The sequence below is a fragment of the Carassius carassius genome, chromosome 5 (genome assembly GCF_963082965.1).
Source record: "Carassius carassius chromosome 5, fCarCar2.1, whole genome shotgun sequence".
Lineage (NCBI taxonomy): Eukaryota > Metazoa > Chordata > Actinopteri > Cypriniformes > Cyprinidae > Carassius > Carassius carassius.
This window is the reverse complement of record NC_081759.1, coordinates 20,489,803-20,502,364: the sequence shown is the minus strand read 5'-3', so window position 1 is coordinate 20,502,364 and position 12,562 is coordinate 20,489,803. Positions and strand designations below refer to the sequence as shown.

Genomic DNA, 12,562 nt, shown 5'->3' with positions numbered 1-12,562 from the left:
AAACCATTCATTCATTCACACAGAGACATGCACGCAGAACATGCAGGATGCAGATTTCAACCAACTTTTGCGGCTTAACATTTACAGATACTGGTCCATATGGAGATTTGATTTGATTAATTTATGCCAACTTTGACAAATTCCGTGACTGTCCATATTAAAATGTAAGTTTAATTTTCATGACTGGATTTTGAGATTCCGGCCGCGTTTTCTGCTTCGCGGAAATCATAGCGCTGTATGCATCCCGAATCGGGTTTGAACGGGTCCTCGGTACCACCGGTACTTACAGAAACCTGGTACCATGACATTTTAATTTTTTTAGTACCGACTTGGAACCGAAGTACCGGGTCTTTTGACAACACTAGTCTGTTAATATACAGACTAATAAACAGAACATGTCCACTGTCAATTTACCGGGCTGTCTATAGGCTGACTGTTGACTACTAGTGTTTGGCCAATCTGGCACATTTTCTGTAACCAACTCTCAAAATGCTAATTACCAGCCAATTAATTGGCCTGGCAGGTATAATGGTCTAGATTGTGCATTGTTAAGCATAGCACTAGAAGCATTGTTAAGTTTATATTAAAACACTTACTCACTATGGCTTACGGGGTACACACCAAAAAACACCATTTATTAAACATGTTATGTCAAACGAGCATCAGTAAACAAACAATACTGTTTTTATTGTAAACTAACAACTACGACACTCATGTGCATTAATAGGAGTGTTCCATAGAAAACCACATCAGAACTAAAAGCAAACATACACTGAAAGCATCAACCACAAACAGGGCAGCCGCAGACTGACTGACAAGTGTACACAAGATGACACTGCTAAGCTGCTGCCTCAACAACCTGTTTAAAAATGACTCCTGACTGTGTCTGACTTGCACATTTACAGGACATAAACCCATGTAATCCAACGGGGTTAGATAGAGTTCACCTCCAAACACATCACAGCTTGATCTTAAACCACCATAAGCCTGCTCTCTCCGTAGATGGCCTCAACATGACCGTCATCTGACTTCCGCTGAGACATGGCTTCCCCATGAGTTTTTTGGTCACTGAATAAAATGGGCCACAGTGATAGTAACCGAAATTTAAGCAGGGATGCACAATTAATAGAAATAAAATTGCAAATTCAATTTCACCTGCACTCAGATGGAGCAGTATTTACTACACAGAGCCATAGTTCACTGAGAAGATATGCAAACAGCTGTCATTATCGTGAACAATTTTGTTGATTTCATAATCCTACGATTACATCGTCTGTGATTATGAACGCAAATTTGCGAAGCTTATAAGAGAACTACGGCTCGGTGTAGTAAATGCTCCACCTGAGAGCAGGTGATGGAGATTTACTACTTATCACAAAACCGGCTTTAAAATATAAAATCTGAGAAAATATAAAATATAAAATATAAAATTTGAGATTTTTTTTTTACTCATTATTATTGGTCAACACTGGATTGTTTAATTGTGCGGCCCATTTCCTCAACTTTTGCATTTCCATTAGCTTGCTAATGCTCACTTATAGCACTAATAAACTAATAAATAAAGATAACAAACAAGGTGTGCTGTCTACAGCCTTGGTCTGCGGTGATCTTCATTTACAAATGCGTCATTAAAATGAACTGTTACTCAGTGAATACTCAACGAAGAGACAGGAGAGATATATCTATAGAAAGCCTGACATGTCTACTTTTAAACTAAACAACTGCTGCCAAAAACAAATATTCTGTGATAAAGTTATCCATATGAAAACAACGCAATGTCCGTTTTTCACGTCTCCCTTCATTATCTTCTAATGTGACCACGCCCCCACGCTGAGCGCGCTATTCAGATGCTAATGTTTCACTGAAGCGCGCGGCTTGAATACGCCCATACAACAGAAAACAACACAGCGAGACTGTTCAAGTTTTTTATTTTACTGATTGCTTCGCGATGAGAGGAAAAGACATAATTCACCCCAAAAAGATGTGATGTGGATTTCCTCAGGATTTGGATTTCCTCAGAGAAAAAGAATGAAGCACTTTATTCAGCAGAGATCATAAACATGAGTAAGTCTCTTTTTATTTATTTAAATACATGTACTAGTTTTCACATAATGTGTAAACATTTTACTAGTTAGACTTTTTTCAAACTATAATTCCTGACTAAATGTATAATCAAGTGAAACATTATGAAGTTTGAATAATAATATACACTACTATACCATTCAAAACTTGATGTAAATATAAATGCAACAAATAAATGTAAACGTAACAAATGTAACAAACAATGCTGTTCTTTCAATTTACCCCCCCCCCCCCCGCCAAAATAAATAAATAAAAATAATAATAATAATAACAATAAATGTTTTTTTTTTCCTTTTTTGTAGAGAATCAGATTGTTAAAAGGATTTCTGAAGGATTGTGTGACTGGAGTAATGATGCAAAAAATTCAGCTTTGAAAGTCAGCTTTGATTGTTCCTAATAAACTGTTTATCTGCACTCGCAAGTTGATATTAAATTATGTTTTGGGATAATTAAATATATTCTAAATAAACTACAAACATAAAATTATATACATTTATTTTGTCCTCACGTTCTTTCTTGTAACTCTTCTCAGTCACAAACCTGACTGAAAGGCTCATTATGCAGCTCACTATGCGGGCCTTTGTCTTCTCAGGTGTAAATCACAATGATATTCATGATAGTTGACGCCTACTTGCATATAACTTTTACAAACAAAAAGTGTCTTAGAAAATGTAAATCAATATAATTTTCTGTGAGTAAACAAGATGATTTTCACATAATTTAGAAAGAAAAATTCTAGGCTACAAGCTGCAGTTCTCAAAAGTCCCGGGAACCAATGGTCTGTATGTTTTTTTTTTGCCTTATTCAAGTGATTTAACATTTTTAGTTTTTCACTAACCACGCATAACTTTTTTTTCTCAAAAACACAATCATGTACATACATGCTGCTCACATATTATTATAGCCCAGTTTGTGCTGATTACAGTGAGACTTTAGCCATTTAGATGTTTATAAGCAACTGAAAAAAGCACAAATGTCAGGGCATGACAAAACTTCTCCAGGCTCCAAAAATACCCTTAGACCTCAGAGGGTAAAAGTAATTTCCTTATTGTATTTTACATTTAAAACTAGATTTTAGATTTTAGTGTTTTATTTTGACTTGTATTTAGACACAGCAGACAATAATATTAATATCCAGCATTGTGCTTCATTGTTGCAGCAATTTTATTGCTTTATTACTTTTTTTTTTAATTTAACCAGTAAACTATATATACACCTACATGTAATATGTAGATGAATAACATATAATTCCAGCGTTAGTATAAAAAAAGAAAAGAAAAAAAACACCAAGGGATTCTACGATACCACTTTTTCCAGGACTTGGCTGATAGAATACTTTTATTTTTGGTACTTGCCGATACCTGTATTGGTATTTTCATTGTATATGTAGATTTTTTTAAACATTGGGTACCGAAAATAGAAGTATATGTAGAATATTAGTTGGTTAACTTAATTTATCAAATAGATATATCCTTCAGTTATTTTCAAACTTAATTATGCCCATTAAAATTGATTAAATATTAAAATCGATTTATATTCCAAAGCAACTCACATAAAGAAACACTCATGAAACAACCAAAACATGTGCAACGCATGCACGTATTTGTATTGGTGCAGAATGAGAGGGACAAGTACAATAGGCTAATCTAGCACATTTACACTGGCTGATGAAAGTTTCACTTTCACCATAAAGTCGTGTAAGGTTGAAAAATGTTGTTTATAATGAATGCCTTTATAAATTTTGTTTAATATCCATGATTTAGTTTTAATTCAAATGATGCATGTGCTAAGTGAGCAAACATCAAAGATCACGCAACAGAAGTGCACTCTCGCTCTTTACCATTAAGTAACGTAACTTTTGCATTCTTTTACTTGTTTTTGACATATCCGACCAAACTACAAACTTTCTAGTGATGACTGTGAATAGGGGATTTTAACTCGACAAGCTCGTGCATGTGTGCTGCTATGGGCTCAATACACTCAGCATGCTTTGCTTATCAGCTTGCGCACATCAGCTATACAGGCGTTAATACAGGATGTTTATCATCATATTAACTGCATACACATACTTCATAGACATCCTTAATCTCTAACATTACCTCCGTTCTGCTGTTTGTTGCTCTGTTACTGGTGTTTCTTTGTCTGAATATGGCACTTATCAAATGCTGTGTGGTATTGGCGTTGGGGTATTTTAACGAGTACAGCAGTTCAGTATCGAACCCGATACCAATACCAGTATCGGTGCATCCCTATTAATAACATTATTAATTACATTGGGATAAATTCCATACATTTCATATAATAAAATTGTTCTGAAAATTTCTGGAAATAATAGTCAGCAAATAAACCCACAACTAAAACATTTTAACCCAACCCCCATGGAATGTCTGCATTCAGCTAAATGGTTTTGTGGTATTTTAAAACCGTTTTCAACTGACATTATGGCATTTAAAATACAATTATTCCAAACATAACTGTGGCGCATGGGACTGTGTTGCGTAGTCAGTAAACAACTTCCATCGGTGCTGCTGCAGCAAAAAACACACTGCTGCTCACATTAAACATTTTATTTTATTTTTATTATATTTTTATTTTAGCACTTAATTTGATCGAGGCGCCGGTGCGATCGAACAGCTGAGACATAATTATTTTATTTTTTTTATAATATTTTTTTTTGGAATAAGATATAAAACATTTTAAAATACTTTTATTTGTGCAAACTCACAATAAAAATCAGAAGATTGTACTCTTGTAAAATAAAGCAAACAAACAGAATGTGCATTGTCATCCCTTTCCTTTCCATGAACTTGTTTATGGAGTGCCATCACACTTCTGTTTTAAATCCGTTATCTTAATTATTTAAGTCCGATATCATTTGCATATTATTATTATTTTTTAAACAAATTATTTTTATTTTAGGCCTATTACTTACATAGGCTATACATTTTATTTAAAGCATCCCATTTTGTTCCAGGGCTTGAAAACCTGTGCTCTAGGCTAGTTAGGTCCATGCAGAAACTTGTGAACAATGCTCTTTCGTGGCGTCACCTTTTAGTGACATCATTGAATGCACTGGGAAAATTTATTGTCAGTGTCGGTCACAGCGTGTTTTAATTGCTGTTTTGAATCCAGCAATTATTTATTTACAAATTATAAGCTCTGATTATGACAAGTGTGGTATAAAAGCTTTGTTTATTAGAGGAATAAGAAGGAAAATGTTACATCATGACCATACTTTGGGATGCCATTCGCACCCATATAGCCTTTATGCGGCTTTGTTCTATTTTGCCGGTTGTTTTCATTTTAATGTACTGTTAAAGTTTAAATTACATTAAAAGCTTAAATTGTACATTATGAATGATGATGTGTTTATATACCATCACCATCACTCACAGCCGTTCGCAAGTGCGCATGAGCTGCACGCAGCCCAAAATTAAATAGGTCAATCGATTGCATCTCTTATTGACAATTTATCGATTAATCATTGACATCTCATATATCATATATATATATATATATATATAAAGATCAATCACATTCCACACAGTGACAGTCATCGCATACCAGACTGTTGATGAAAGACGAACAGGCGCCACAAAACAAGCCCACTCAGTAGAGTAAGAGAGCAGCCAGCATGAGTTTCCTTAATTTATCATTTGTTTAGTAAATAGGGGCCTTTATCAATGCAGATATACACTAAAGTAATTCACATTTACACACTCTAAAATCCGAAACCAAGAAAAAGATAAACTAGGTCAAACTGCAATTTTATGATATATATAGATGGGCTCAATTACACAAGATATGCTCAGATTTCAGGCCAGGTGAAATGTAATTGTAAAACATTATTGCTATGGTGATTTAGTATCCAATGACGGCACAAACATAACTTAATTCACAATAAATGGTAATTTTTTTATTACAAAGCTGATGATGTGAGGAAGGCTCACCTGAGCAAAGAGGTAAGACATAACACAGTCATCAAGGACAGGACTCTCAGACCCTTTAGTCACTCCATAGCGGTACGCTCGGGATGCCCCACAACTGTACCAGCCGGGAAAATAGTACCTGATGGAAAATATCACAGTCACTAAATCACAGGCTGAAAGAAATGAGATGTAGAAGCCAAAAGCCATAAAATAATCCAATTTAATCAAGTGAAAGATGGAGCTGAGTCTGTTACCTAATTCTGAATAACAAACTCTCAGTGGCCGTTTCGTCTACATGGAGAACATGATTGGGTGATAACCAGACACTTTCATCTTCTTTGTATAGCCCAAACAGGCTGCAGTAGACTGGAGAAACTCCTGTGAGAAACACATTAGCATAAAGAACAGGTTTAATGAGAGAAGTTAGATACCCAGTGTAAAATTAGAAAAGCCTACACGTGTAAAATAGGGATGGGTAATGATGGCCAGCTAACTGAGCAGCGGTGCTACAGCCAGCGTGTCGATTTGTTATTTTCATTTAAATTTTACAATATTATTTTTTACTTTTCACTTGTATACTATTTTTTTTTTTAAATGCATCCATAAGAAACTTGATTGAAAAGCATAAAAAAAACCCAAACTTTTCCACAATACACACACACACACACAAAAACACATTTCAAAGTTCTTATTGGTAAAATTAATTATTACTTAATAATTACTGATAATTAATAATTTAGCATAATTAATACCTGATATTTTCATCATAAAAAAAAACAAACCAAAACAAATATATATAGGAAAGGGGTACTTGAGCCTAAACCATACACACTATTTGCCAGAAGAAAAAGTGGTAACACTTTAGAATAAGGTTCCATTAGTTAATGTTAGTTAACTACTTTAGTTAACATGAACTAAGCAAGAACAATCCTTCTACAGGATTTATTAATCTTAGTTTATGTTAATTTCAACATTTACTAATGCATTATTCAAATCAAAAGTTGTGCTTGTTAACATTAGTTAATGCACTGTGAATCAGCATGAACTAACAATAACTGTATTTTCATTAACTAACATTACCAAAGTTTAATAAATACAGTAATAAAAGTATTGTTCATTCATGTTAATTAATAGATTAACTAACATTAACTAATGGAACCTTATTCTAAAGTGTTACCGAAAAAGGGTGCAAAGCATTTATGTCTGAATTAGGGATGCAACAGCATCATTTTTTTCAGAACCGATCCAATCCTGAAAATTCTGAGTATCTGCCAAAACGGTTCCAATCCGATACCAGAATCAATTTAGAATTTCTATACTTCTTTGTGTTGACCTGATTATCACTCTTTTGTGTGTTAAACACAATCTACCACATAAAGACAACTTTATTTTAATGATAAATAACAAATTAAAAAATATATTATCACAATCTATGACAAAAACACTATTATAAACTAGGTTAGTGGATAATTCAGCAGCAAAAGATACTCTAGAAAAATCACAGGTGCACAAATATAATTTGATAAAATCTAGTGAAATATTTCATTTACAAATAAAAGTGGAAAATCACTTTAACACGTGTCTCCTAACCAGGGAAACATGAAAACGTTTCTATTTCTGTTCACACTGAAAGCAAAAATGTTGTGACACACAATCATTTTAGTTTGATATAAAGCTGTGAGCATCACAATTTTTGATCAAATGAAATTGCACAGTGAAAGAGCCTGATAAAATGTCATGCTGTGAGATGTTAGTCACAGACTCATGTTTCATTTGAACAAAAACCCCATGGAAGGGATATATCACATTACATCTGGCAAGATCACAGTGTTTACGGTGTTGAACGTCTAATTGACATCAACTTTATGAACTCAAAATACATTTATCACTTCTTTTCTTTATGATGTGCATGACTGACCACACTCCTTGGCAGCATTGATGATGAGCTGCTCGGTGACATATTCTCCTGGTGGGTAGCAGAGAGGGGTGCAGTGAGCATCACTCCGGATGCTGAGGTGGATCCTTAGAACGGTGGGTTGCTTTGGGAAAAGCTCCTCATAGTGGACATCACCGTTCTGGTAAAGCGGCTCAGAGACAGCCGTCTCCATGTCCATCACAGAGACACAAGCGATGACAGGCAAAAGAGCAACATTCACCTGGTGGTGGACAAGTAGAAAAGAGAACACAGTCAGATTACCCGCAGATGACTGGATGGCTACTAACAAATCAGAACATATTTGCTTGATATATTTTGTTGAGCAAAAACAATACAGGGAAATCATTAAGAAACAAATGCAAATTTCACCTTCAAACTTCACATCCAAAGTCTTATAAAGAAGCAATTCATTTTAGCACATCTACCAACAAATTTTAAAGCCTTGAAATTACGTAAAAAAATATTAACCACCCCAAGAAAAAAAAAAAAGAAAACCAAACCAAAACACAAAACAAAACAAATACAAAATTAGGCAATAATTGGGGAAAAAAGTGGAATTACTGCCAATGATCATTTATTATTTAAGAAATGAGAAATAAGTAATGATCTGTACATGACCAGGTGGCCGTTCTCAATGGACATGTTCTCACCATATTTAATGTTTTTTTTTTTTTTTTTTTTCAGATGTTTCTGTATTCGCTATATTTGAAAGCCAAATTATTATTTATTATGTACTTCACTCGCTTTAAGGTAAGGGGTTAAACGGTTTAAAAAGTCATTTATTTTCAATAATTTTTCAAACTATTTAAAAAGGCTTGCTGCGTGGTTAAAATCCGCTACATTTATATATAAAAAAAAGTTTTTTAGAGAAAAAAAAAAATAGGCTTACGTCACATAGCCTATTAATAAGTCACTTTTTTATTTCATAGGTCTAATGCCAACTCAAAATGTTTACAAACATTACAATAAACATTGTAAACATGGCTATGCTATTTAAGTTCCCTCACTCTACAACAAATACTTTCAATTAACAGTAGCCTATTTAAAAAAAGAACAAGAATAAAAAAAAAAATACCATAATATGTCGTCAACTGATATTGGATTTTGCCGATACCTAGTGTTGGGCGATATGGTCATTTTTCTAATCATCATATCGTCAGCCCGTGAGATCGACGATTAGGCCTGTCACGATAACAAATTTTGCTGGACAATAAATTGTCTAAGAAATTATCGCGATAAACGATAATATTGTCGTTCTAAGACCAGTTTCAACTAATATAATGATAATGGCATAATAACACATGTACACCTTTTCAAAGATCAATTAACTTTTATTTTATGGCTGTTCCAGAGCAAGAAATACCAACATGTTGACTTTGTGTGGTTTAAAATTAATTAATTTTGTATGTTATATTATGTTTATATGCCAGTTAGGGATGCTCATATTGACGGTTTAACCGTTAACCTAAAGTAAACATTTTGAGCGATGAAGGGGGCCGTTCACATGTCACGTCTTTTTTTGTGCTCAAGTTCGTTATTTCAAACGTGGTATGCGTGCTCATAATGGAAGAGACACGGTCGTTTTTCCAGGCGCGTCCGCACCACATCTAGTTAAAACATCTCAGCTTTTCAGAATGACGCAAGCGCACCAGGTTATGTGACAAGAACCGAATCAATCAGCTTCCTTCGGGGTGAAATTCCCCATTGTTTTTGAAAAATGGGGTGCACCCAAACACTGCAGAGTTTTTTTTTTTTACTTCATTACAACAAGGGTTTTTCGGTGGTGGAAATCCATTACTAAATTTCCTTGTTGTAACGGATATTGCAGCTGATGTATGCTTAGCAACGACAGACGCCTCAGGAGCGCAGCTGCCCGAGCGGTTTGGAAAAAAGGAGAAAACGACGCGCGTGCGCGGTGTGTGTGTTAACTGGACACGTAGACAAGCAACCACATGCCTACAGACATATAAGCTGAGCAAGCCAAATGAAGCAAGCAAAAAGTAGGCCCATTTCGACAGAAAGGGCAACGAAGTTACTTGCAAAATATGTGACACGGTATTAAAATGAAGTACAATAGTTGTGCAAGTACAATGCTGTATCAACTGAGACGCAAACATCCACAAGCAAATAAAAGGCGCTTTCCAAAGCTGGCCACTCTAGTGAGACGTTATCTCTTTATTCCTGGGACATCTGTGCCATCGGAGAGGCTGTTTTCTACCGCGGGCTGTCAACAGGCTGCGCTCCAGACTAACCCCACATCATGACATGACATGCTATGTTATTTAAATAAAACTGAAAAATTAATCGCAGCCGGAAATATTATCGAGCTCATTTCTTTTTATCATGCGATTAATTGATTTATCAACTATCGCGACAGGCCTGTCAACGATACACAATATTATCGTGCATAGGTGGAGCAAGAGAGAGACTCTTTGTTCTTGTCATAGCATAACTATTTGGCGTTTTAAACCATGCAGGTGAGCGAGAGTGAATCTATGGAATCACCAATAATCGAAAAAATATACTTAAAACATACTGACTGATTTATCTAACGTTAAATATAAAAATACGCAACTGTCATATCGCACGTCCTGTGACAAATATGCCGCATCAACGCACTGAGGTAATCAGTCTAAATGTTCTGCAAAATCAGTCAACGGTGAAAATCAATAGTAGATTTATTTTAAAGTCCAACAATTTAACACTAATTTTGGACATAATCAAACATGCTAAATATAAAAGTATTCAAAACAGGTAAGTTCATATATTTGGAGTAAAGTTGAATAGAACTGATGCATCAGTCATACAGCGCTCCAGACCGCGCTCCTCATGACGAGCTCAACGCACCGCCACAGAGACAAGAATGAGGACTTTGGACCATTGGGCAACAGTCCAGTTCTTCTTCTCCTTAGCCCAGGTAAGATTCCTTTGACATTGTCTGTGGTTCAGAAGTGGCTTAAAGGCATGGTTCACTTTCAAATTACATTTTGATTTGTTTTAGCTTACCTTAAGGACATCCAAGATGTAGGTTTTAGGTCAAACCGTTCTTGTCTGTGACTCATATAATGGGGGTCTATGGTCACCACCTCAAAGAGCATGCACAGAGGAGTCCAAATTAAACAATTACCCATCGTAAGTACACATTGATGACCTGAAGGGGACTAGACTTTAAACGTGCAAAAATTATTTCGGACGCTGCTGCGAATATGGGCGGGATAAAACGGTCTCTCCTCAATTATCACAACATGGATTAATATGTGCTTGTACTGTGTCTTTTGCGACGGCGCCGAAAGCGTATTATTATATTGCAATCTCTGTATCTCTCTCTATATAAATATATACACCCTAAGCAATAAAAAATTATAAAACGTCCTCATTCAAATGTACCATCTGTTCCTGTTTCCACTGACACTGCGAACCATGCAGCTTCTTTTTTTATTTTATTTTTATAATCTTTTAAATATGTATTATATAAAATAGGACGCTGCGCTACAGCTAAAGCGCTTCCTTCATTTTTGAATTTCTGTACAGAGAGGTCACGCAGTGACGTATCGATCTTCTACTGGTCCCACATCGCAGGTCAGAGTTCACCAAACTTGAACTTTGGAACGCAGCAAAACGCAAAAATTTTCGCGTGAGCTTGCGTTTCCGGTCTGACGCATTCGCATGAGTATGAAAGGAAGTCAATGGAACGAAAAGTGCAGTGTGACCACCCCATGAGACACGAAAGTGGTTTGTGTAAGAAAACAAAGAGTATTTATATCGTTTTTACCTCTCGTACACAACCACGTCCAACTGATCTGAGGGTGCGCGTGCTTCCTGATGTGATGTATGCGAGCGCTCTGGCTTAGTCTGCGCAAGCGCGGAAAGCGCTGGAAGTGATCTCTCGCGTTTGTACTTCACTCATTGTTTACTGTTTACCACACGATACGCCACCAATCTGCACTGTCTGAAATATAATACAGTAATTGTAATTAATTAATTTGTTTATAATGCACCCTATAATCGTTGCGATTATAATAAAAATACAACACTTTACTCACTCTATTGCCAGCGTGCCATTCGGTCCCTCTGGCCTTGGACGTCGCCTCCAGTTTATACGTGGCAAAAAAAAAAACACAACATGTAAAATGCTGTGACTCAACAGCGGAGAAAACTCATGATCTTCACTCAGGCAGGTGTGTGATGCGATACTGTCAATGTCCTCGTCCTGTAGCTAGTTGTGGCATTGCTATGTTCCATTCGTGACAACATATGCTCTCCACTTCTGTTGGCATCTCACAACACTTGCTACTAAAACACCACCAATTTTGAAGAGATTTCTGTCTCTCTGAGGCTTGAAGATGTGCTGCCTGCAGCGGATGCTTCCTCCATCGCTCTGAATACTTGATCTGTGTATTCTGGTTCAAATAAATATGCTTGTGAAAAATATTCAACGTTGTCTGTTGATATATTGAAATTGTCTTCCATTGCAATTTCCTGTACGTCTAAATATGTTGAGATCTTCATAGTGAAAGGTAACACTTCCGAAATCTGTGTAAACCATAGACAGTAAGTGTAAAACAATGAGTGACATACACGCGCGTGTGAGAGATAACTTCAGGGGCTTTCCGCG

The 12,562-nt window shown here is 35.8% G+C and overlaps 1 protein-coding gene across 1 annotated transcript in view; it reads right to left on the bottom strand.

Moving 5' to 3' along the window:
• Positions 1 to 12,562, bottom strand: part of LOC132140956 (tyrosine-protein kinase JAK2-like) — a 78,551-nt gene that overhangs the window by 29,388 nt on the left and 36,601 nt on the right. Inside the window, exons 2-4 of the mRNA XM_059550065.1 lie at positions 7,930 to 8,167; positions 6,266 to 6,389; positions 6,033 to 6,150 (exon numbers count right to left, since the gene is read on the bottom strand). Coding sequence (XP_059406048.1) covers positions 6,033 to 6,150; positions 6,266 to 6,389; positions 7,930 to 8,125 — 438 coding nt within the window. The 5' untranslated portion in view covers positions 8,126 to 8,167. The remainder of the gene's footprint in view (positions 1 to 6,032; positions 6,151 to 6,265; positions 6,390 to 7,929; positions 8,168 to 12,562) is intronic.